General features: G+C 38.2%; 1 protein-coding gene across 6 annotated transcripts in view; it reads left to right on the top strand.

Annotated features, from left to right (window-relative positions):
- The first annotated feature begins 4,488 nt into the window (after positions 1–4,488).
- LOC131539043 (NACHT, LRR and PYD domains-containing protein 3-like) overlaps positions 4,489–26,694 on the top strand; it is a 176,297-nt gene continuing 154,091 nt past the window's right edge. For all 6 annotated transcript variants that reach the window (XR_009270765.1, XR_009270764.1, XR_009270763.1 and 3 more), the window contains exons 1-12: positions 4,489–4,618; positions 5,115–5,205; positions 5,375–5,486; positions 5,686–5,789; positions 8,604–8,717; positions 11,085–11,198; positions 13,519–13,632; positions 15,995–16,108; positions 18,451–18,564; positions 20,890–21,003; positions 23,361–23,474; positions 25,804–25,917. Coding sequence is in view for 3 of the 6 variants with exons in the window: in XM_058773327.1 (XP_058629310.1) it covers positions 5,722–5,789; positions 8,604–8,717; positions 11,085–11,198; positions 13,519–13,632; positions 15,995–16,108; positions 18,451–18,564; positions 20,890–21,003; positions 23,361–23,474; positions 25,804–25,917 (980 nt within the window). In the remaining 3 variants the exon portion in view is untranslated. The remainder of the gene's footprint in view (positions 4,619–5,114; positions 5,206–5,374; positions 5,487–5,685; positions 5,790–8,603; positions 8,718–11,084; positions 11,199–13,518; positions 13,633–15,994; positions 16,109–18,450; positions 18,565–20,889; positions 21,004–23,360; positions 23,475–25,803; positions 25,918–26,694) is intronic.

Raw genomic sequence — 26,694 nt, 5'->3', positions numbered from 1 at the left:
TAATTTACCTGACGGTATGATATAGATTTACATCACATTATTTAAAACAGAAACTCTGGATACATTTTATATTTAGATTCCTACTTATCGTTCGCGTCCGCATATATTTATTCGGATTCTGACTTTCCTTATAAATCTCATCAAATCCATCCCGTGCAATTCATCAGACGCAGGCTAGTTAGCAGACCACATCTTCATCAGTTTACTTAACACAGCTGGAGGTGTTCGATGGGAACATCTTTTAGATTTTCTTTTTCTTTTACAACTTAATTGCTGCGATGTTAGCATATCCCTTGCATGTAGACGCATATTGACCCTTATCTATGCGCGTTTGAACGCCACGGGTGATTTTAACAGACGAAAAATCAAAGCTTGGGATATCTGTTTATTGATCTCGCGTGATGTGAACCATCTGTTCAAACGGCCGCTTTGAAGTAGGTCTTATGTATTTCTTACGACGGTAAAGTTCACGGATTCTATTTGTATTATCTGTATTACGTATAGACCTACATCATAATATGTTTTAAGCACAGCAATGATCAAAGATCGGATAAAGAAATAACAAATTATGTGAAATTAAGTAAATTAAACGTCATTTTCCTACAACATAGACCATCTTATTAAAACAATCATCTTTGGAGATCCTCTATTTATTTAAACTTTATCACCTTCTTTATCTACCTCATTACATCCTGAACATCGGTTTGAAGTCGTATTCGAATAGATTATAAATTCTTTATAAATACTCAATTCTCAACTTTTCCTAAACTTTTAACTTAACCAGCTATGTGTCATATAAAATCTTCAAAAGGGGACACATCCTTTGATAAATGAACAGCAATGCCAAAGTTTACGATGCCAGAAACACCTTTAGATGTTTTTACAACAACCCTCTTGATCTGATACGGTCACGTCGTTAATCATACGTCCAGACACACAGTGCCGTTCTCATTTCGTGGCACTGTGTGAGGCAAAATATTTACATTTCGTGCGATAATGTAAAAAGTTTAGGCGTCTAATTACGGCTGAAAAATCCAAAGATGTCCAAACATTTGCTTTCATTCCGGTTTCCGCTCACATACGCCTGTATGCGTTTTAACCGTTATAGCAGGCTAGAAAGTTTAAAAATTGACACAAATCAAAGAGTAAATAAAGATATTATACTACTAAAATAAAATAAAACAAGACAAACAACATTTTCCTACGGCTTAGAGGTGATTTTTATAATAAAAAATAAAAAACTTAATTTTTAAAAGTGAAACAAGTCTGGGTTATATAACACGTCAGAAGTCTTAAACTTGACAAAAATAGAAGAGTAAATAAAGGAATTACTAAATTAAGTGCGAATAACTAAACTAAAGTAAATAAAATTAAATAATCAACATTTCCCTGCGGCTTAGGTACTGTTTGTTTAAAAGGAAAAACCTTATTTTAAAGTGAAAAACCTTAGGATGAGTGCCGAATTGTTTCATTAATTAAGAAATGCTAAAGAATTATTAAAAATAACGTTCGTTCTAATGTTAAAACCTTACTTTAATTCTTTTAAATCTTTGTGGGCTTCGGCGTTAGGGGCGGTGATGTAGGTGTGGTCTGGCCTCAGCAGCGTAAAGTCATTCTGAGTTTGACACGGTAGTGTGCGGTTATCTGACGGAGGCTGCGTAAGATAGTCTGCTCTTTTTCTTTTGTTTAATTTTTCTAACAAGATTTTGACTTTTTACTTAACGTTCGCTTCTGATGCTTTTTTTGTTTTAGAAGAAGGGTAAGATAAGTCAGATCTATTTGCTGTAACTTGTGACAAAAGCTACCTTTAAATTTGTAATGTTAGAACGTTGTAAAGTATCTTACTTAACGTTCGCTTCTGATGCTTTTTTGTTTTAGAAGATGGTAAGATGAGTCAACTCTATATTATTTAACTTGTAATGTTATGCTATTGTTTTAACTAAGGTGTCAAATGCTTTGTTTGTTTTAAATAAACAAACACGTTCACTTCTGCTTCTTTTTATTTAACCCTCCGGGGTCGACAAACGCGTATACGCGTTTTGAGGAAGATTTTCCTGATAAGGCCGAAATGAGCTTGAATTACTCTGCCATTTTTGATCGTACAGATAAAAGCAATACACCATTCGAATCTGTAAGGGGTCTACTTTTATTTGTATACACTCATAATAACAATTGGAACAGCCTATAGCTGTTGTCAACTACTTGTCTTAAGAGGGTCCATATCATGGGTCTTGTTTGTTTTCTGAGAATCTACTGCACCTACTGGTAACTTGTTTGCCACGTAGCAATAAAAAATATACTAAAAACCTTGATTATTCTGGTTAGTCACATTGTACTGCTATTATTTTGAACAATACTGTAAATAAAGGTGACTTGACTTGAGAACTGCGCCCGCCGAAATCTCCTCAGGATTAAGCGCCAAATCTTTCTCTCAGGCGGCTGATCTCCTTCATTCTAGCAGCGGCCACCGGAGACAAAACCAACTCGGGCCGAAGGTAGATACACACAACTACACCGAGTGTGGACCTGCTGCACCTACAACAGCTTTCAGCCGAGATCGGCCCAGAGAGAAAAAGCCGTCTGTCAGCCAGAAGTGTTTTGTAGAGTCGGCGCGGCTCTGGCCCATTATCTTCTCACCGATGTCGTGACTGAGCCGACAGTGCCGCATTTCAGCCGGAATCGGCCCGAGTGTGCTTGCTATCTGGGACACGGTGTTAGGGAATTACATTTGAAAATCCTTCATAATATTTATGTGAGTAATAATACTCTGTCAAAATTTATGGATATTGATGAAAACTGCTCATTTATTTAGATAAACCAGAATTAAAAAAACAATTTTTTTTTATGAAAGTTACCATTTAAACCTCCAAGAGAAAACTGGTTATAGTTGTGATTTGACCTCAAAGTATGTTTTTAATATATTTTGAATCAAAAAGTATATACAGTATGTTAACTTTATGCTAAATCCAATGATTTTATTTGGTAAATTTTATATTCATAAAAGTAGAAGAAATAAGTTTTTATGGTTGATTTTCATTCATATGGATTCTCTCCAATGTATTGTAATTAATGTATAGTAAAAAATGTCTTTACATACAATTGTATTTGCTAAAGAGTTAAAGTTAATTGGAAAGTGAAATTACGCTGTCGTTTGACATTTTGGTTGTATTTTTTATTGTATTCTTGTCAAATTGTATAGGCCTATCTGAAATGTAAATTGTAAAATCAAATTTATTTTCATTTATTTTATTTTTTGTTATTTTTATATTATGGACGCGGAAGTCTGAAGGTGCAAATGTAAAACCAACTTAAGTAAGTGCAATATGAGTGCAGGCCAGCGGGGACAGTCGCTCGAGCTCGGTTCAAGGCAACCGTACCTAGTGTGAGTACATGATACTGTACAGTCATGTCAACTTTCTGAGAGCAGTCCAACACTAGACCAGATTTAAAATAATGAGTTGAAATAATTTATAATTTATTTATTATTATTTTAAGCTGAAATTTTCATAGTGTATGTAATGTATTTCAGAAGAGTAAACGTCTTAAAAATATGTCTTACATAATCGTGCACATCATATGTGACCCTGGACGACAAAACCAGTCTTAAGTGTCAGTTTTTCAAAATTGGGAATTATACATCATATGAAAGCTGACTAAATAATCTGTCCATTGATGTATGGTTTATTAGGATCTGACAATATTTGGCTGAGATACAACTATTTGAAAATCTGGAATCTGAGGGTGCAAAAAAATCTAAATATTGAGAAAAACACCTTTTAAAGTTGTCCAAATGAAGTTCTTAGCAATGCATATTATTAATCAAAAATTAAGCTGAGATACATTTACGGTAAGAAATTTACAAAATATCTTCATGGAACATCTTTACTTAATATCCTAATGATTTTTGGCATAAAAAAATCGGATGAGTCTTTCGGATGAGACGTTAAACCGAGGTCCTGACACTCATCGTAAAGAGTAGGGGTGTAACCCCGGTGTCCTGGCTAAATTCCCGCCACTGGCCCTTGTCAATCATGACCTCCTAATAATCCCCATCCACTTGATTGGCTCTATCTCTCTCTCCTCTCCACCTGTAGCTGGTGTGTGGTGAGCGCACTGGCGCCATTGTCCTGTGGCTGCCGTCGCATCATCCAAGTGGGATGCTGCACACTGGAGGTGCTTGAGGAGAGAACACCCCCATATGATTGTAAAGCGCTTTGGGTGTATAGCAATACACAATAAAGAGCTATATAAATGCTTCATTCATTCATTCATTCATTCATTCATAGAAGAAAAATTGATAATTTTGACCCATACAATGTATTTTTGGCTATTGCTACAAATATACCTGTGCTGCTTATGACTGGTACTTTTGGTCACATATAGACGTCTCCGTGATGAAAGAGTGCTATCTGGGATGTGGAACATTTTTACGCGATCTGGCAACCCATAACGCGCAGCTCTCGTCAAGATGAAAATGAAAGTAAATGTACAGACTTGATGTCGCCATTTTTTTGTCGACAGAATTGATTTACAAGCCAAAGTGTCTTTAAATCTTTAATAGATTTATATATGCTTAGGCAGGAATTTGTTTGTAGCTACCTGATGGAAATATAAATCGGTATGTATGATATTTTTCACAGAAAGCAAACAAAGTTTATTGTGTGTTTCGTACTGACTGCGATTCTTCATAACTCCAAACTGCATTTGTGTTAACATGTGATTAACCTTATGTATTTGAGTGAAGGCAGCTCATTATCTATTTCCCCAACTCTAATTCAGCTGAAATATGCACCTTATTATTTTTTATGTAAGAACGTGCAAGGTTTTCGATGTCATTTGTTTTCAGTTATTTAGCGGTACAAAAACAGTATGTTATACTGCTTGATATCACACACTGTAATTTATCAAATAAAATTTAATATTATTAGCATAAACACACTGGTTTGTAGCACACATAGTTTTTCCGTTTACTGTTATTCTTCTAGTTATTAACTGTAGCGGCTGATGCATCAAAATTCTCGCACTTTGACAGAAAATAACTTACTTCCGAAATAAGGCGGACAAAGGCTGCTTGATTAGCTTAGTTTTTGTGATTGTTTTTCTCTTCCATCTAGAGTCAGTGGAGATCAAACTGATCAGATCCATCATGGATGAAACTGAAACATCTGGAGATGAAGAGTTTTTTCCAGGATGCAGGCACTTTGAGTAACACATAAATGAACTTACTATGTTATAGATGAGATGGCTGTCTAATATTTATTGAAAACAATAACACCATAAAGCCCAATAAGAGCTTTTCATAAAAAAAAATATTTTTGAAGATTTCATGTTAATATGATTATCATCATAAAGGTTTAAATCTGTTCTGTTTTAGTCCTGTTCATCAGAAGAGATCAGAAGCAGAGTCCAGCTGTGTGTCTGAAGAGTGACTGGTCTATGGATCGACCAATAAGATTTTGCAGTAGTGATTCAAGGACTGGTCTCAGGTATAGTGTTTGTATAAAAATATGCTTATAGCATGATATTTTATATTATAATTTATTGCATTCCAGTTCACAATTTTTGTATAAACACAGTATATGAGAGATTATAAAGTTCTATTTAAAGAGAATTTGATAGGGATAAATGTGTAGTTGAGTTGTTACAGTTATTTAAATGATTTTCTGTAATCTCTCTCTGTTTTAGTTCAGTTCATCAGAAGCAGAGTCCAGCTGTGTGTCTATGAAGAGTGACTGGTCTATGGATCGACCAATAAGATTTAGCCGTGGAGATTCAAGGACTGGTCTCAGGTATAACATTTGTATAAAAATATGATTATAGCATAATATATTTTCATATCTTATCACAGTTCAGTTCACAATATCTGTATTTTGATGTTATACGCCAATTGGACTATGCAGTGCTGCTTCAAGTCGAACACACCTAATAGGCTTGTTCGAGATGAACTACACTAGCCTGTCACCGGTTGACGAGAGTAGCTGCTTGCAGTCGGGGCGGAATTGAAAGCGGAGGCGTCAAGTCAGACACATTCTGCTCCCGATAGTGACGCTCTCATGGTGTTTGCATACTCTTATCACAGATAAAGTGAATTAAATACAATATTTGTCAAATACACAGAAACAACTATTCTGTTATGTGCATTCTGGTTAGAAAATTTGTCTGACTTTGATCGCGCTGCAGCCGCCTTACAATCACATGTGCCATCAAAGTACTGCGAGAGTTGCTCAAAATCAGCTGTGAGAGCCTTGATGACGACACACTTTATTCTCATTGGTCAGATTCTGCGATGACAAGGACGATGTGTGTTGCATTTTTTTTTTTTACAAGTACCTGAATTTAATACTAGTACCTGGATCTAGTATTTAATACTAGTTCTTATTTCCAACAACGAAAAATCAAGCCAAAATAACAAAGTGTGGTCAAAAAACTGTGCGCTACCACCATGCCCGATATCCAAACACGATCTTTCCAACTTCCTATTCCCCAACCCCGTATAGTGATGCATATGTCGGTAAAAACCCGGCAGGTGGACAATGCTAAAACAAAAATTCATAAACACAAATATAAATATACACATGACACAAGGACAACAACAATATTATTAATAATAATAATAAAAAACAAATGGAAATGATCACGAATGAACGGCTACAATAAGCATAATATATTTTCATTTCTTATCACAGTTCAGTTCATAATTTCTGTGTAAATACAGTGCATGTGTCATGGTTGGTTTTGGGTTTTGTTCATGTGTTCATGTCTTTTATTTTGTTTAGTTCTTAGTCATGGTTTCTGTTTGCCATGTGCTTCCCTTGATGCTCATGTTCTCCTAATATTGGTTACTTAGTTCACGTGTCACGCTTTCATTGATTCATTAGGTGTGCTCGACTTGACACAGCGCTACGCAGACTGATTGTTGTATATTTTTTTTATATAGCACTTTTTACAATGCAAATTGTGTCAAAGCAGTTTACAGTATTAAACGGGGAAATAGTGTGTCGAAACAGTGTGTCCTTCTCCTCTGGCCAGACAAAAACAACAGTTTAAATCTAGGCTGCAACAAAGTCAGATTGTGCAGAGGACTCATCTAGTTCCTGTGATCTTGTCCCAAAGGCCGTCTAGGGGACTAGGTCTTCGGAGGGCCTTTGGGGTCTCTAGGGCTCATCTAGGGCTCATCTAGTTGTCCTGGTCTCCGCTGACATTCAGGGCTGTAGATGTCATCTCTAGGTGCTGATCCACCATCTGATCCGGATACGATCTGGATCTGGGCGGCTACGGTGACCTCGGAATAAGAGTGAAACAGACTAATATTAGCATAGATGCCATTCTTCTAGCAATGTAACAAGTACATCAGGTGTTAAGGGTAGTGTATGACATCAAAGCACCGTAAGAGCTACAGAGAGCAGATGGCTCTGCGAGCTTTCGAATCGCTCTCGCGGTACTTTGATGTCATACCCCAATTGGACTATGCAGCGCTGCTTCAAGTCGAACACACCTATTGTCTTGTCACGTGGTCTTCAATTCTGCCTTCGGATTGGTTAAGGTTCCTGAGCTCCACTCTGTAATTGGTTGTTTTTGTCATGTGACCCCTTTTGCTTCATATATATATATATATATATATATATATATATATATAGCCCTCATGTTGGCATTAGGCTTGTTCGACTTCATGCAGCTCCACAAAGTTCAGCTGCCGCCTGACAAAAGCAGTGCATTCTGGTTAGAAAATGTGTCTGACTTTGATCGAAGCTGCAGCCGCCTTACGATCACATGTCTCATCAAAGTACCGCGAGAGCAAAACGAGACCAGTCGCGCATTTGCTCAAAATCAGCTGCGAGAGCCTTGATGACGACATGCTTTATTCTCATTGGTCAGATTCTGCGACGACAAGGACGATGCATGTTTTTTTCTTAGACAAGTACCTGAATTTAACCATTCTTGATATTGAATATCTGATAATCAAACAAAACACACAAAACATTAACAAAGATTAAGATTAGGCTATCTAGTAAATATATTTTCTTACTGTATAAGATTAAAAGTTTGAAGAAAACATTCTGGTTAAGCTATTGCTTATATTTGGAAAATTTCATATAGCTACTCCAATAAAATTATACATATAATAAACCTAATGTTGTATTATTTAAAAGTGAACTAGCACACTATTTTGAAACTCTTAAAAATATGAGGAATAAAAAACAGAAAACATGAATTGTCCGAACTGATGGCCGTCTCTCTTTACTCCTCCCCCACCTGCAACCGGCAGATCTTGCCAGCCGGTGGCAGTCTAGTGTATTTTATCTCGAACAAGCCTATTGTCTCTTATCTAGCTTTGTTCATGTAGCCATTGTTTGGTGAGTTGTCCATGTCCGTGTTCTTGTTTTGCCAAGCCAAGCCAAGTCAAATCTTTGTGTATTATTTGCTCACGTTTGGATTACATAAAGCTGCACTTGGGTTCTTTCAACGCTCACCTTCAGTAGACAATCACTACAGTATGAAAAGACCATGAAGTGCTATTTAAAGTGTGTTTGATAATGATAATGATAAATGTACAGTTCATTTGTTACAGTAATTTAAAGGATGAATTTTAATCTCTGTTTTAGTCCAGTTCATCAGAAGAGATCAGAAGCGGAGTCCAGCTGTGTGTCTGTGAAGAGTGACAGGTCTATGGATCGACCAATAAGGTTTAACAGAGGAGATTCAAGGACTGGTCTCAGGTACAATCTTTGTATAAAAATATGATTATAGCATTGTGTCGGCCTCTTGAATTAGGCCGTGGATTCGGGGAACAGTCGCTGTTTTGCACGCACTCCACTCCAAACTTCAATATTTAATTTTGTTTTTAAATACAAAAGTTTTGTTTCAAAAGCATTTCTAAATGCAGTTCTTATTTCCAACAACGAAAAATCAAGCCAAAATAACAAAGTGTGGTCAAAAACTGTGAGCTACCACCATGCCCGATATCCAAACACGATCTTTCCAACTTCCTATTCCCCAACCCCGTATAGTGATGCATATGTCGGTAAAACCCGGCAGGTGGACAATGCTAAAACAAAATTCATAAACACAAATATAAATATACACATGACACAAGGACAACAACAATATTATTAATAATAATAATAAAAAACAAATGGAAATGATCACGAATGAACGGCTACAATAAGCATAATATATTTTCATTTCTTATCACAGTTCAGTTCATAATTTCTGTGTAAATACAGTGCATGTGCCATGGTTGGTTTTGGGTTTTGTTCATGTGTTCATGCCTTTTATTTTGTTTAGTTCTTAGTCATGGTTTCTGTTTGCCATGTGCTTCCCTTGATGCTCATGTTCTCCTAATATTGGTTACTTAGTTCACGTGTCACGCTTTCATTGATTCATTAGGTGTGCTCGACTTGACACAGCGCTACGCAGACTGATTGTTGTATATTTTTTTTATATAGCACTTTTTACAATGCAAATTGTGTCAAAGCAGCTTTACAGTATTAAACGGGGAAATAGTGTGTCGAAACAGTGTGTCCTTCTCCTCTGGCCAGACAAAAACAACAGTTTAAATCTAGGCTGCAACAAAGTCAGATTGTGCAGAGGACTCATCTAGTTCCTGTGATCTTGTCCCAAAGGCCGTCTAGGGGACTAGGTCTTCGGAGGGGATCAGTCTCTAGGGCTCATCTAGTTGTCCTGGTCTCCGCTGACATTCAGGGCTGTAGATGTCATCTCTAGGTGCTGATCCACCATCTGATCCGGATACGATCTGGATCTGGGCAGCTACAGTGACCTCGGAATAAGAGTGAAACAGACTAATATTAGCATAGATGCCATTCTTCTAGCAATGTAACAAGTACATCAGGTGTTAAGAGTAGTGTATGACATCAAAGCACTGTAAGAGCTACAGAGAGCAGATGGCTCTGCGAGCTTCGAATCGCTCTCGCGGTACTTTGATGTCATACCCCAATTGACTATGCAGTGCTGCTTCAAGTCGAACACACCTATTGTCTTGTCACGTGGTCTTCAACTCTGCCTTCAGATTGGTTAAGGTTCCTGAGCTCCACTCTGTAATTGGTTGTTTTTGTCATGTGACCCCTTTTGCCTCATATATATATATATATATATATATATATATATATATAGCCCTCATGTTGGCATTAGGCTTGTTCGACTTCATGCAGCTCCACAAAGTTCAGCTGCCGCCTGACAAAAGCAGTGCATTCTGGTTAGAAAATGTGTCTGACTTTGATCGGAGCTGCAGCCGCCTTACGATCACATGTCTCATCAAAGTACCGCGAGAGCAAAACGAGACCAGTCGCGCATTTGCTCAAAATCAGCTGCGAGCCTTGATGACGACATGCTTTATTCTCATTGGTCAGATTCTGCGGCGACAAGGACGATGCATGTTTTTTCTTAGACAAGTACCTGAATTTAACCATTCTTGATATTGAATATCTGATAATCAAACAAAACACACAAAACATTAACAAAGATTAAGATTAGGCTATCTAGTAAATATATTTTCTTACTGTATAAGATTAAAAGTTTGAAGAAAACATTCTGGTTAAGCTATTGCTTATATTTGGAAAATTTCATATAGCTACTCCAATAAAATTATACATATAATAAACCTAATGTTGTATTATTTAAAAGTGAACTAGCACACTATTTTGAAACTCTTAAAAATATGAGGAATAAAAACAGAAAACATGAATTGTCCGAACTGATGGCCGCTCTCTTTACTCCTCCCCACCTGCAACCGGCAGATCTTGCCAGCCGGTGGCAGTCTAGTGTATTTTATCTCGAACAAGCCTATTGTCTCTTATCTAGCTTTGTTCATGTAGCCATTGTTTGGTGAGTTGTCCATGTCCGTGTTCTTGTTTTGCCAAGCCAAGCCAAGTCAAATCTTTGTGTATTATTTGCTCACGCTTGATTACATAAAGCTGCACTTGGGTTCTTTCAACGCTCACCTTCAGTAGACAATCACTACAGTATGAAAAGACCATGAAGTGCTATTTAAAGTGTGTTTGATAATGATAAATGTACAGTTCATTTGTTACAGTAATTTAAAGGATGAATTTTAATCTCTGTTTTAGTCCAGTTCATCAGAAGAGATCAGAAGCAGAGTCCAGCTGTGTGTCTGTGAAGAGTGACAGGTCTATGGATCGACCAATAAGGTTTAACAGAGGAGATTCAAGGACTGGTCTCAGGTACAATCTTTGTATAAAAATATGATTATAGCATTGTGTCGGCCTCTTGAATTAGGCCGTGGATTCGGGGAACAGTCGCTGTTTTGCACGCACTCCACTCCAAACTTCAATATTTAATTTTGTTTTTTAAATACAAAAGTTTTGTTTCAAAAGCATTTCTAAATGCAGTTCTTATTTCCAACAACGAAAAATCAAGCCAAAATAACAAAGGGTGGTCAAAAAACTGTGAGCTACCACCATGCCCGATATCCAAACACGATCTTTCCAACTTCCTATTCCCCAACCCCGTATAGTGATGCATATGTTGGTAAAACCCGGCAGGTGGACAATGCTAAAACAAAAATTCATAAACACAAATATAAATATACACATGACACAAGGACAACAACAATATTATTAATAATAATAATAAAAAACAAATGGAAATGATCACGAATGAACGGCTACAATAAGCATAATATATTTTCATTTCTTATCACAGTTCAGTTCATAATTTCTGTGTAAATACAGTGCATGTGTCATGGTTGGTTTTGGGTTTTGTTCATGTGTTCATGTCTTTTATTTTGTTTAGTTCTTAGTCATGGTTTCTGTTTGCCATGTGCTTCCCTTGATGCTCATGTTCTCCTAATATTGGTTACTTAGTTCACGTGTCACGCTTTCATTGATTCATTAGGTGTGCTCGACTTGACACAGCGCCACGCAGACTGATTGTTGTATATTTTTTATATAGCACTTTTACAATGCAAATTGTGTCAAAGCAGCTTTACAGTATTAAACGGGAAATAGTGTGTCGAAACAGTGTGTCCTTCTCCTCTGGCCAGACAAAACAACAGTTTAAATCTAGGCTGCAACAAAGTCAGATTGTGCAGAGGACTCATCTAGTTCCTGTGATCTTGTCCCAAAGGCCGTCTAGGGGACTAGGTCTTCGGAGGATCAGTCTCTAGGGCTCATCTAGTTGTCCTGGTCTCCGCTGACATTCAGGGCTGTAGATGTCATCTCTAGGTGCTGATCCACCATCTGATCCGGATACGATCTGGATCTGGGCAGCTACAGTGACCTCGGAATAAGAGTGAAACAGTCTAATATTAGCATAGATGCCATTCTTCTAGCAATGTAACAAGTACATCAGGTGTTAAGAGTAGTGTATGACATCAAAGCACTGTAAGAGCTACAGAGAGCAGATGGCTCTGCGAGCTCGAATCGCTCTCGCGGTACTTTGATGTCATACCCCAATTGACTATGCAGTGCTGCTTCAAGTCGAACACACCTATTGTCTTGTCACGTGGTCTTCAACTCTGCCTTCAGATTGGTTAAGGTTCCTGAGCTCCACTCTGTATTTGGTTGTTTTTGTCATGTGACCCCTTTTGCCCTCATGTTGGCATTAGGCTTGTTCGACTTCATGCAGCTCCACAAAGTTCAGCTGCCGCCTGACAAAAGCAGTGCATTCTGGTTAGAAAATGTGTCTGACTTTGATCGGAGCTGCAGCCGCTTTACGATCACATGTCTCATCAAAGTACCGCGAGAGCAAAACGAGACCAGTCGCGCATTTGCTCAAAATCAGCTGCGAGCCTTGATGACGACATGCTTTATTCTCATTGGTCAGATTCTGCGGCGACAAGGACGATGCATGTTTTTTCTTAGACAAGTACCTGAATTTAACCATTCTTGATATTGAATATCTGATAATCAAACAAAACACACAAAACATTAACAAAGATTAAGATTAGGCTATCTAGTAAATATATTTTCTTACTGTATAAGATTAAAAGTTTGGAAGAAAACATTCTGGTTAAGCTATTGCTTATATTTGGAAAATTTCATATAGCTACTCCAATAAAATTATACATATAATAAACCTAATGTTGTATTATTTAAAAGTGAACTAGCACACTATTTTGAAACTCTTAAAAATATGAGGAATAAAAACAGAAAACATGAATTGTCCGAACTGATGGCCGCTCTCTTTACTCCTCCCCACCTGCAACCGGCAGATCTTGCCAGCCGGTGGCAGTCTAGTGTATTTTATCTCGAACAAGCCTATTGTCTCTTATCTAGCTTTGTTCATGTAGCCATTGTTTGGTGAGTTGTCCATGTCCGTGTTCTTGTTTTGCCAAGCCAAGCCAAGTCAAATCTTTGTGTATTATTTGCTCACGTTTGATTACATAAAGCTGCACTTGGGTTCTTTCAACGCCACCTTCAGTAGACAATCACTACAGTATGAAAAGACCATGAAGTGCTATTTAAAGTGTGTTTGATAATGATAAATGTACAGTTCATTTGTTACAGTAATTTAAAGGATGAATTTTAATCTCTGTTTTAGTCCAGTTCATCAGAAGAGATCAGAAGCGGAGTCCAGCTGTGTGTCTGTGAAGAGTGACAGGTCTATGGATCGACCAATAAGGTTTAACAGAGGAGATTCAAGGACTGGTCTCAGGTACAATCTTTGTATAAAAATATGATTATAGCATTGTGTCGGCCTCTTGAATTAGGCCGTGGATTCGGGGAACAGTCGCTGTTTTGCACGCACTCCACTCCAAACTTCAATATTTAATTTTGTTTTTTAAATACAAACGTTTTGTTTCAAAAGCATTTCTAAATGCAGTTCTTATTTCCAACAACGAAAAATCAAGCCAAAATAACAAAGTGTGGTCAAAAAACTGTGAGCTACCACCATGCCCGATATCCAAACACGATCTTTCCAACTTCCTATTCCCCAACCCCGTATAGTGATGCATATGTCGGTAAAAACCCGGCAGGTGGACAATGCTAAAACAAAAATTCATAAACACAAATATAAATATACACATGACACAAGGACAACAACAATATTATTAATAATAATAATAAAAAACAAATGGAAATGATCACGAATGAACGGCTACAATAAGCATAATATATTTTCATTTCTTATCACAGTTCAGTTCATAATTTCTGTGTAAATACAGTGCATGTGTCATGGTTGGTTTTGGGTTTTGTTCATGTGTTCATGTCTTTTATTTTGTTTAGTTCTTAGTCATGGTTTCTGTTTGCCATGTGCTTCCCTTGATGCTCATGTTCTCCTAATATTGGTTACTTAGTTCACGTGTCACGCTTTCATTGATTCATTAGGTGTGCTCGACTTGACACAGCGCTACGCAGACTGATTGTTGTATATTTTTTATATAGCACTTTTACAATGCAAATTGTGTCAAAGCAGCTTTACAGTATTAAACGGGAAATAGTGTGTCGAAACAGTGTGTCCTTCTCCTCTGGCCAGACAAAACAACAGTTTAAATCTAGGCTGCAACAAAGTCAGATTGTGCAGAGGACTCATCTAGTTCCTGTGATCTTGTCCCAAAGGCCGTCTAGGGACTAGGTCTTCGGAGGATCAGTCTCTAGGGCTCATCTAGTTGTCCTGGTCTCCGCTGACATTCAGGGCTGTAGATGTCATCTCTAGGTGCTGATCCACCATCTGATCCGGATACGATCTGGATCTGGGCAGCTACAGTGACCTCGGAATAAGAGTGAAACAGACTAATATTAGCATAGATGCCATTCTTCTAGCAATGTAACAAGTACATCAGGTGTTAAGAGTAGTGTATGACATCAAAGCACCGTAAGAGCTACAGAGAGCAGATGGCTCTGCGAGCTTCGAATCGCTCTCGCGGTACTTTGATGTCATACCCCAATTGGACTATGCAGTGCTGCTTCAAGTCGAACACACCTATTGTCTTGTCACGTGGTCTTCAACTCTGCCTTCAGATTGGTTAAGGTTCCTGAGCTCCACTCTGTAATTGGTTGTTTTTGTCATGTGACCCTTTTGCCTCATATATATATATATATATATATATATATATATAGCCCTCATGTTGGCATTAGGCTTGTTCGACTTCATGCAGCTCCACAAAGTTCAGCTGCCGCCTGACAAAAGCAGTGCATTCTGGTTAGAAAATGTGTCTGACTTTGATCGGAGCTGCAGCCGCTTTACGATCACATGTCTCATCAAAGTACCGCGAGAGCAAAACGAGACCAGTCGCGCATTTGCTCAAAATCAGCTGCGAGCCTTGATGACGACATGCTTTATTCTCATTGGTCAGATTCTGCGGCGACAAGGACGATGCATGTTTTTTCTTAGACAAGTACCTGAATTTAACCATTCTTGATATTGAATATCTGATAATCAAACAAAACACACAAAACATTAACAAAGATTAAGATTAGGCTATCTAGTAAATATATTTTCTTACTGTATAAGATTAAAAGTTTGAAGAAAACATTCTGGTTAAGCTATTGCTTATATTTGGAAAATTTCATATAGCTACTCCAATAAAATTATACATATAATAAACCTAATGTTGTATTATTTAAAAGTGAACTAGCACACTATTTTGAAACTCTTAAAAATATGAGGAATAAAAACAGAAAACATGAATTGTCCGAACTGATGGCCGTCTCTCTTTACTCCTCCCCACCTGCAACCGGCAGATCTTGCCAGCCGGTGGCAGTCTAGTGTATTTCATCTCGAACAAGCCTATTGTCTCTTATCTAGCTTTGTTCATGTAGCCATTGTTTGGTGAGTTGACCATGTCCGTGTTCTTGTTTTGCCAAGCCAAGTCAAATCTTTGTGTATTATTTGCTCACGTTTGGATTACATAAAGCTGCACTTGGGTTCTTTCAACGCTCACCTTCAGTAGACAATCACTACAGTATGAAAAGACCATGAAGTGCTATTTAAAGTGTGTTTGATAATGATAATGATAAATGTACAGTTCATTTGTTACAGTAATTTAAAGGATGAATTTTAATCTCTGTTTTAGTCCAGTTCATCAGAAGAGATCAGAAGCGGAGTCCAGCTGTGTGTCTGTGAAGAGTGACAGGTCTATGGATCGACCAATAAGGTTTAACAGAGGAGATTCAAGGACTGGTCTCAGGTACAATCTTTGTATAAAAATATGATTATAGCATTGTGTCGGCCTCTTGAATTAGGCCGTGGATTCGGGGAACAGTCGCTGTTTTGCATGCACTCCACTCCAAACTTCAATATTTAATTTTGTTTTTTAAATACAAACGTTTTGTTTCAAAAGCATTTCTAAATGCAGTTCTTATTTCCAACAACGAAAAATCAAGCCAAAATAACAAAGTGTGGTCAAAAAACTGTGAGCTACCACCATGCCCGATATCCAAACACGATCTTTCCAACTTCCTATTCCCCAACCCCGTATAGTGATGCATATGTCGGTAAAACCCGGCAGGTGGACAATGCTAAAACAAAATTCATAAACACAAATATAAATATACACATGACACAAGGACAACAACAATATTATTAATAATAATAATAAAAAACAAATGGAAATGATCACGAATGAACGGCTACAATAAGCATAATATATTTTCATTTCTTATCACAGTTCAGTTCATAATTTCTGTGTAAATACAGTGCATGTGCCATGGTTGGTTTTGGGTTTTGTTCATGTGTTCATGCCTTTTATTTTGTTTAGTTCTTAGTCATGGTTTCTGTTTGCCATGTGCTTCCCTTGATGCTCATGTTCTCCTAATATTGGTTACTTAGTTCACGTGTCACGCTTTCATTGATTCATTAGGTGTGCTCGACTTGACACAGCGCCACGCAGACTGATTGTTGTATATTTTTTTTATATAGCACTTTTTACAATGCAAATTGTGTCAAAGCAGCTTTACAGTATTAAACGGGGAAATAGTGTGTCGAAACAGTGTGTCCTTCTCCTCTGGCCAGACAAAAACAACAGTTTAAATCTAGGCTGCAACAAAGTCAGATTGTGCAGAGGACTCATCTAGTTCCTGTGATCTTGTCCCAAAGGCCGTCTAGGGGACTAGGTCTTCGGAGGGGATCAGTCTCTAGGGCTCATCTAGTTGTCCTGGTCTCCGCTGACATTCAGGGCTGTAGATGTCATCTCTAGGTGCTGATCCACCATCTGATCCGGATACGATCTGGATCTGGGCAGCTACAGTGACCTCGGAATAAGAGTGAAACAGACTAATATTAGCATAGATGCCATTCTTCTAGCAATGTAACAAGTACATCAGGTGTTAAGAGTAGTGTATGACATCAAAGCACTGTAAGAGCTACAGAGAGCAGATGGCTCTGCGAGCTTTCGAATCGCTCTCGCGGTACTTTGATGTCATACCCCAATTGGACTATGCAGTGCTGCTTCAAGTCGAACACACCTATTGTCTTGTCACGTGGTCTTCAACTCTGCCTTCAGATTGGTTAAGGTTCCTGAGCTCCACTCTGTAATTGGTTGTTTTTGTCATGTGACCCCTTTTGCCCTCATGTTGGCATTAGGCTTGTTCGACTTCATGCAGCTCCACAAAGTTCAGCTGCCGCCTGACAAAAGCAGTGCATTCTGGTTAGAAAATGTGTCTGACTTTGATCGGAGCTGCAGCCGCCTTACGATCACATGTCTCATCAAAGTACCGCGAGAGCAAAACGAGACCAGTCGCGCATTTGCTCAAAATCAGCTGCGAGAGCCTTGATGACGACATGCTTTATTCTCATTGGTCAGATTCTGCGACGACAAGGACGATGCATGTTTTTTTCTTAGACAAGTACCTGAATTTAACCATTCTTGATATTGAATATCTGATAATCAAACAAAACACACAAAACATTAACAAAGATTAAGATTAGGCTATCTAGTAAATATATTTTCTTACTGTATAAGATTAAAAGTTTGGAAGAAAACATTCTGGTTAAGCTATTGCTTATATTTGGAAAATTTCATATAGCTACTCCAATAAAATTATACATATAATAAACCTAATGTTGTATTATTTAAAAGTGAACTAGCACACTATTTTGAAACTCTTAAAAATATGAGGAATAAAAAACAGAAAACATGAATTGTCCGAACTGATGGCCGTCTCTCTTTACTCCTCCCCCACCTGCAACCGGCAGATCTTGCCAGCCGGTGGCAGTCTAGTGTATTTCATCTCGAACAAGCCTATTGTCTCTTATCTAGCTTTGTTCATGTAGCCATTGTTTGGTGAGTTGACCATGTCCGTGTTCTTGTTTTGCCAAGCCAAGCCAAGTCAAATCTTTGTGTATTATTTGCTCACGTTTGATTACATAAAGCTGCACTTGGGTTCTTTCAACGCTCACCTTCAGTAGACAATCACTACAGTATGAAAAGACCATGAAGTGCTATTTAAAGTGTGTTTGATAATGATAATGATAAATGTACAGTTCATTTGTTACAGTAATTTAAAGGATGAATTTTAATCTCTGTTTTAGTCCAGTTCATCAGAAGAGATCAGAAGCGGAGTCCAGCTGTGTGTCTGTGAAGAGTGACAGGTCTATGGATCGACCAATAAGGTTTAACAGAGGAGATTCAAGGACTGGTCTCAGGTACAATCTTTGTATAAAAATATGATTATAGCATTGTGTCGGCCTCTTGAATTAGGCCGTGGATTCGGGAACAGTCGCTGTTTTGCATGCACTCCACTCCAAACTTCAATATTTAATTTTGTTTTTAAATACAAACGTTTTGTTTCAAAAGCATTTCTAAATGCAGTTCTTATTTCCAACAACGAAAAATCAAGCCAAAATAACAAAGTGTGGTCAAAAAACTGTGAGCTACCACCATGCCCGATATCCAAACACGATCTTTCCAACTTCCTATTCCCCAACCCCGTATAGTGATGCATATGTCGGTAAAACCCGGCAGGTGGACAATGCTAAAACAAAATTCATAAACACAAATATAAATATACACATGACACAAGGACAACAACAATATTATTAATAATAATAATAAAAACAAATGGAAATGATCACGAATGAACGGCTACAATAAGCATAATATATTTTCATTTCTTATCACAGTTCAGTTCATAATTTCTGTGTAAATACAGTGCATGTGCCATGGTTGGTTTTGGGTTTTGTTCATGTGTTCATGCCTTTTATTTTGTTTAGTTCTTAGTCATGGTTTCTGTTTGCCATGTGCTTCCCTTGATGCTCATGTTCTCCTAATATTGGTTACTTAGTTCACGTGTCACGCTTTCATTGATTCATTAGGTGTGCTCGACTTGACACAGCGCCACGCAGACTGATTGTTGTATATTTTTTATATAGCACTTTTTACAATGCAAATTGTGTCAAAGCAGCTTTACAGTATTAAACGGGGAAATAGTGTGTCGAAACAGTGTGTCCTTCTCCTCTGGCCAGACAAAAACAACAGTTTAAATCTAGGCTGCAACAAAGTCAGATTGTGCAGAGGACTCATCTAGTTCCTGTGATCTTGTCCCAAAGGCCGTCTAGGGACTAGGTCTTCGGAGGATCAGTCTCTAGGGCTCATCTAGTTGTCCTGGTCTCCGCTGACATTCAGGGCTGTAGATGTCATCTCTAGGTGCTGATCCACCATCTGATCCGGATACGATCTGGATCTGGGCAGCTACAGTGACCTCGGAATAAGAGTGAAACAGACTAATATTAGCATAGATGCCATTCTTCTAGCAATGTAACAAGTACATCAGGTGTTAAGAGTAGTGTATGACATCAAAGCACTGTAAGAGCTACAGAGAGCAGATGGCTCTGCGAGCTTTGAATCGCTCTCGCGGTACTTTGATGTCATACCCCAATTGACTATGCAGTGCTGCTTCAAGTCGAACACACCTATTGTCTTGTCACGTGGTCTTCAACTCTGCCTTCAGATTGGTTAAGGTTCCTGAGCTCCACTCTGTAATTGGTTGTTTTTGTCATGTGACCCCTTTTGCCCTCATGTTGGCATTAGGCTTGTTCGACTTCATGCAGCTCCACAAAGTTCAGCTGCCGCCTGACAAAAGCAGTGCATTCTGGTTAGAAAATGTGTCTGACTTTGATCGGAGCTGCAGCCGCTTACGATCACATGTCTCATCAAAGTACCGCGAGAGCAAAACGAGACCAGTCGCGCATTTGCTCAAAATCAGCTGCGAGCCTTGATGACGACATGCTTTATTCTCATTGGTCAGATTCTGCGGCGACAAGGACGATGCATGTTTTTTCTTAGACAAGTACCTGAATTTAACCATTCTTGATATTGAATATCTGATAATCAAACAAAACACACAAAACATTAACAAAGATTAAGATTAGGCTATCTAGTAAATATATTTTCTTACTGTATAAGATTAAAAGTTTGGAAGAAAACATTCTGGTTAAGCTATTGCTTATATTTGGAAAATTTCATATAGCTACTCCAATAAAATTATACATATAATAAACCTAATGTTGTATTATTTAAAAGTGAACTAGCACACTATTTTGAAACTCTTAAAAATATGAGGAATAAAAACAGAAAACATGAATTGTCCGAACTGATGGCCGCTCTCTTTACTCCTCCCCACCTGCAACCGGCAGATCTTGCCAGCCGGTGGCAGTCTAGTGTATTTCATCTCGAACAAGCCTATTGTCTCTTATCTAGCTTTGTTCATGTAGCCATTGTTTGGTGAGTTGACCATGTCCGTGTTCTTGTTTTGCCAAGCCAAGCCAAGTCAAATCTTTGTGTATTATTTGCTCACGTTTGATTACATAAAGCTGCACTTGGGTTCTTTCAACGCTCACCTTCAGTAGACAATCACTACAGTATGAAAAGACCATGAAGTGCTATTTAAAGTGTGTTTGATAATGATAATGATAAATGTACAGTTCATTTGTTACAGTAATTTAAAGGATGAATTTTAATCTCTGTTTTAGTCCAGTTCATCAGAAGAGATCAGAAGCGGAGTCCAGCTGTGTGTCTGTGAAGAGTGACAGGTCTATGGATCGACCAATAAGGTTTAACAGAGGAGATTCAAGGACTGGTCTCAGGTACAATCTTTGTATAAAAATATGATTATAGCATTGTGTCGGCCTCTTGAATTAGGCCGTGGATTCGGGGAACAGTCGCTGTTTTGCACGCACTCCACTCCAAACTTCAATATTTAATTTTGTTTTTTAAATACAAACGTTTTGTTTCAAAAGCATTTCTAAATGCAGTTCTTATTTCCAACAACGAAAAATCAAGCCAAAATAACAAAGTGTGGTCAAAAACTGTGAGCTACCACCATGCCCGATATCCAAACACGATCTTTCCAACTTCCTATTCCCCAACCCCGTATAGTGATGCATATGTCGGTAAAACCCGGCAGGTGGACAATGCTAAAACAAAATTCATAAACACAAATATAAATATACACATGACACAAGGACAACAACAATATTATTAATAATAATAATAAAAAACAAATGGAAATGATCACGAATGAACGGCTACAATAAGCATAATATATTTTCATTTCTTATCACAGTTCAGTTCATAATTTCTGTGTAAATACAGTGCATGTGCCATGGTTGGTTTTGGGTTTTGTTCATGTGTTCATGCCTTTTATTTTGTTTAGTTCTTAGTCATGGTTTCTGTTTGCCATGTGCTTCCCTTGATGCTCATGTTCTCCTAATATTGGTTACTTAGTTCACGTGTCACGCTTTCATTGATTCATTAGGTGTGCTCGACTTGACACAGCGCTACGCAGACTGATTGTTGTATATTTTTTATATAGCACTTTTTACAATGCAAATTGTGTCAAAGCAGCTTTACAGTATTAAACGGGAAATAGTGTGTCGAAACAGTGTGTCCTTCTCCTCTGGCCAGACAAAACAACAGTTTAAATCTAGGCTGCAACAAAGTCAGATTGTGCAGAGGACTCATCTAGTTCCTGTGATCTTGTCCCAAAGGCCGTCTAGGGGACTAGGTCTTCGGAGGGGATCAGTCTCTAGGGCTCATCTAGTTGTCCTGGTCTCCGCTGACATTCAGGGCTGTAGATGTCATCTCTAGGTGCTGATCCACCATCTGATCCGGATACGATCTGGATCTGGGCGGCTACGGTGACCTCGGAATAAGAGTGAAACAGACTAATATTAGCATAGATGCCATTCTTCTAGCAATGTAACAAGTAGATCAGGTGTTAAGGGTAGTGTATGACATCAAAGCACCGTAAGAGCTACAGAGAGCAGATGGCTCTGCGAGCTTTCGAATCGCTCTCGCGGTACTTTGATGTCATATCCCAATTGGACTATGCGGTGCTGCTTTAACCTATTGTCTTGTCACGTGGTCTTCGATTCTGACTTCGGATTGGTTAAGGTTCCTGAGCTCCACTCTGTAATTGGTTGTTTTTGTCATGTGACCCCTTTTGCTTCATATATATATATATATATATATATATATATATAGCCCTCATGTTGGCATTAGGCTTGTTCGACTTCATGCAGCTCCACAAAGTTCAGCTGCCGCCTGACAAAAGTAGTGCATTCTGGTTAGAAAATGTGTCTGACTTTGATCGGAGCTGCAGCCGCTTACGATCACATGTCTCATCAAAGTACCGCGAGAGCAAAACGAGACCAGTCGCGCATTTGCTCAAAATCAGCTGCGAGCCTTGATGACGACATGCTTTATTCTCATTGGTCAGATTCTGCGACGACAAGGACGATGCATGTTTTTTTCTTAGACAAGTACCTGAATTTAACCATTCTTGATATTGAATATCTGATAATCAAACAAAACACACAAAACATTAACAAAGATTAAGATTAGGCTATCTAGTAAATATATTTTCTTACTGTATAAGATTAAAAGTTTGGAAGAAAACATTCTGGTTAAGCTATTGCTTATATTTGGAAAATTTCATATAGCTACTCCAATAAAATTATACATATAATAAACCTAATGTTGTATTATTTAAAAGTGAACTAGCACACTATTTTGAAACTCTTAAAAATATGAGGAATAAAAAACAGAAAACATGAATTGTCCGAACTGATGGCCGTCTCTCTTTACTCCTCCCCCACCTGCAACCGGCAGATCTTGCCAGCCGGTGGCAGTCTAGTGTATTTTATCTCGAACAAGCCTATTGTCTCTTATCTAGCTTTGTTCATGTAGCCATTGTTTGGTGAGTTGTCCATGTCCGTGTTCTTGTTTTGCCAAGCCAAGCCAAGTCAAATCTTTGTGTATTATTTGCTCACGTTTGGATTACATAAAGCTGCACTTGGGTTCTTTCAACGCTCACCTTCAGTAGACAATCACTACAGTATGAAAAGACCATGAAGTGCTATTTAAAGTGTGTTTGATAATGATAAATGTACAGTTCATTTGTTACAGTAATTTAAAGGATGAATTTTAATCTCTGTTTTAGTCCAGTTCATCAGAAGAGATCAGAAGCGGAGTCCAGCTGTGTGTCTGTGAAGAGTGACAGGTCTATGGATCGACCAATAAGGTTTAACAGAGGAGATTCAAGGACTGGTCTCAGGTACAATCTTTGTATAAAAATATGATTATAGCATTGTGTCGGCCTCTTGAATTAGGCCGTGGATTCGGGGAACAGTCGCTGTTTTGCACGCACTCCACTCCAAACTTCAATATTTAATTTTGTTTTTTAAATACAAAAGTTTTGTTTCAAAAGCATTTCTAAATGCAGTTCTTATTTCCAACAACGAAAAATCAAGCCAAAATAACAAAGTGTGGTCAAAAAACTGTGAGCTACCACCATGCCCGATATCCAAACACGATCTTTCCAACTTCCTATTCCCCAACCCCGTATAGTGATGCATATGTCGGTAAAACCCGGCAGGTGGACAATGCTAAAACAAAATTCATAAACACAAATATAAATATACACATGACACAAGGACAACAACAATATTATTAATAATAATAATAAAAAACAAATGGAAATGATCACGAATGAACGGCTACAATAAGCATAATATATTTTCATTTCTTATCACAGTTCATAATTTCTGTGTAAATACAGTGCATGTGCCATGGTTGGTTTTGGGTTTTGTTCATGTGTTCATGCCTTTTATTTTGTTTAGTTCTTAGTCATGGTTTCTGTTTGCCATGTGCTTCCCTTGATGCTCATGTTCTCCTAATATTGGTTACTTAGTTCACGTGTCACGCTTTCATTGATTCATTAGGTGTGCTCGACTTGACACAGCGCCACGCAGACTGATTGTTGTATATTTTTTATATAGCACTTTTTACAATGCAAATTGTGTCAAAGCAGCTTTACAGTATTAAACGGGGAAATAGTGTGTCGAAACAGTGTGTCCTTCTCCTCTGGCCAGACAAAAACAACAGTTTAAATCTAGGCTGCAACAAAGTCAGATTGTGCAGAGGACTCATCTAGTTCCTGTGATCTTGTCCCAAAGGCCGTCTAGGGACTAGGTCTTCGGAGGATCAGTCTCTAGGGCTCATCTAGTTGTCCTGGTCTCCGCTGACATTCAGGGCTGTAGATGTCATCTCTAGGTGCTGATCCACCATCTGATCCGGATACGATCTGGATCTGGGCAGCTACAGTGACCTCGGAATAAGAGTGAAACAGACTAATATTAGCATAGATGCCATTCTTCTAGCAATGTAACAAGTACATCAGGTGTTAAGAGTAGTGTATGACATCAAAGCACTGTAAGAGCTACAGAGAGCAGATGGCTCTGCGAGCTTTCGAATCGCTCTCGCGGTACTTTGATGTCATACCCCAATTGGACTATGCAGTGCTGCTTCAAGTCGAACACACCTATTGTCTTGTCACGTGGTCTTCAACTCTGCCTTCAGATTGGTTAAGGTTCCTGAGCTCCACTCTGTAATTGGTTGTTTTGTCATGTGACCCCTTTTGCCCTCATGTTGGCATTAGGCTTGTTCGACTTCATGCAGCTCCACAAAGTTCAGCTGCCGCCTGACAAAAGCAGTGCATTCTGGTTAGAAAATGTGTCTGACTTTGATCGGAGCTGCAGCCGCCTTACGATCACATGTCTCATCAAAGTACCGCGAGAGCAAAACGAGACCAGTCGCGCATTTGCTCAAAATCAGCTGCGAGCCTTGATGACGACATGCTTTATTCTCATTGGTCAGATTCTGCGGCGACAAGGACGATGCATGTTTTTTCTTAGACAAGTACCTGAATTTAACCATTCTTGATATTGAATATCTGATAATCAAACAAAACACACAAAACATTAACAAAGATTAAGATTAGGCTATCTAGTAAATATATTTTCTTACTGTATAAGATTAAAAGTTTGGAAGAAAACATTCTGGTTAAGCTATTGCTTATATTTGGAAAATTTCATATAGCTACTCCAATAAAATTATACATATAATAAACCTAATGTTGTATTATTTAAAAGTGAACTAGCACACTATTTTGAAACTCTTAAAAATATGAGGAATAAAAAACAGAAAACATGAATTGTCCGAACTGATGGCCGTCTCTCTTTACTCCTCCCCCACCTGCAACCGGCAGATCTTGCCAGCCGGTGGCAGTCTAGTGTATTTCATCTCGAACAAGCCTATTGTCTCTTATCTAGCTTTGTTCATGTAGCCATTGTTTGGTGAGTTGACCATGTCCGTGTTCTTGTTTTGCCAAGCCAAGCCAAGTCAAATCTTTGTGTATTATTTGCTCACGTTTGGATTACATAAAGCTGCACTTGGGTTCTTTCAACGCTCACCTTCAGTAGACAATCACTACAGTATGAAAAGACCATGAAGTGCTATTTAAAGTGTGTTTGATAATGATAATGATAAATGTACAGTTCATTTGTTACAGTAATTTAAAGGATGAATTTTAATCTCTGTTTTAGTCCAGTTCATCAGAAGAGATCAGAAGCGGAGTCCAGCTGTGTGTCTGTGAAGAGTGACAGGTCTATGGATCGACCAATAAGGTTTAACAGAGGAGATTCAAGGACTGGTCTCAGGTACAATCTTTGTATAAAAATATGATTATAGCATTGTGTCGGCCTCTTGAATTAGGCCGTGGATTCGGGGAACAGTCGCTGTTTTGCATGCACTCCACTCCAAACTTCAATATTTAATTTTGTTTTTTAAATACAAACGTTTTGTTTCAAAAGCATTTCTAAATGCAGTTCTTATTTCCAACAACGAAAAATCAAGCCAAAATAACAAAGTGTGGTCAAAAAACTGTGAGCTACCACCATGCCCGATATCCAAACACGATCTTTCCAACTTCCTATTCCCCAACCCCGTATAGTGATGCATATGTCGGTAAAACCCGGCAGGTGGACAATGCTAAAACAAAATTCATAAACACAAATATAAATATACACATGACACAAGGACAACAACAATATTATTAATAATAATAATAAAAAACAAATGGAAATGATCACGAATGAACGGCTACAATAAGCATAATATATTTTCATTTCTTATCACAGTTCAGTTCATAATTTCTGTGTAAATACAGTGCATGTGCCATGGTTGGTTTTGGGTTTTGTTCATGTGTTCATGCCTTTTATTTTGTTTAGTTCTTAGTCATGGTTTCTGTTTGCCATGTGCTTCCCTTGATGCTCATGTTCTCCTAATATTGGTTACTTAGTTCACGTGTCACGCTTTCATTGATTCATTAGGTGTGCTCGACTTGACACAGCGCCACGCAGACTGATTGTTGTATATTTTTTATATAGCACTTTTACAATGCAAATTGTGTCAAAGCAGCTTTACAGTATTAAACG

The sequence above is a fragment of the Onychostoma macrolepis genome, chromosome 04 (genome assembly GCF_012432095.1).
Source record: "Onychostoma macrolepis isolate SWU-2019 chromosome 04, ASM1243209v1, whole genome shotgun sequence".
NCBI lineage: Eukaryota > Metazoa > Chordata > Actinopteri > Cypriniformes > Cyprinidae > Onychostoma > Onychostoma macrolepis.
The sequence above is the reverse complement of the archived record's forward strand: the minus strand, read 5'-3'. Positions and strand labels throughout refer to the sequence as shown.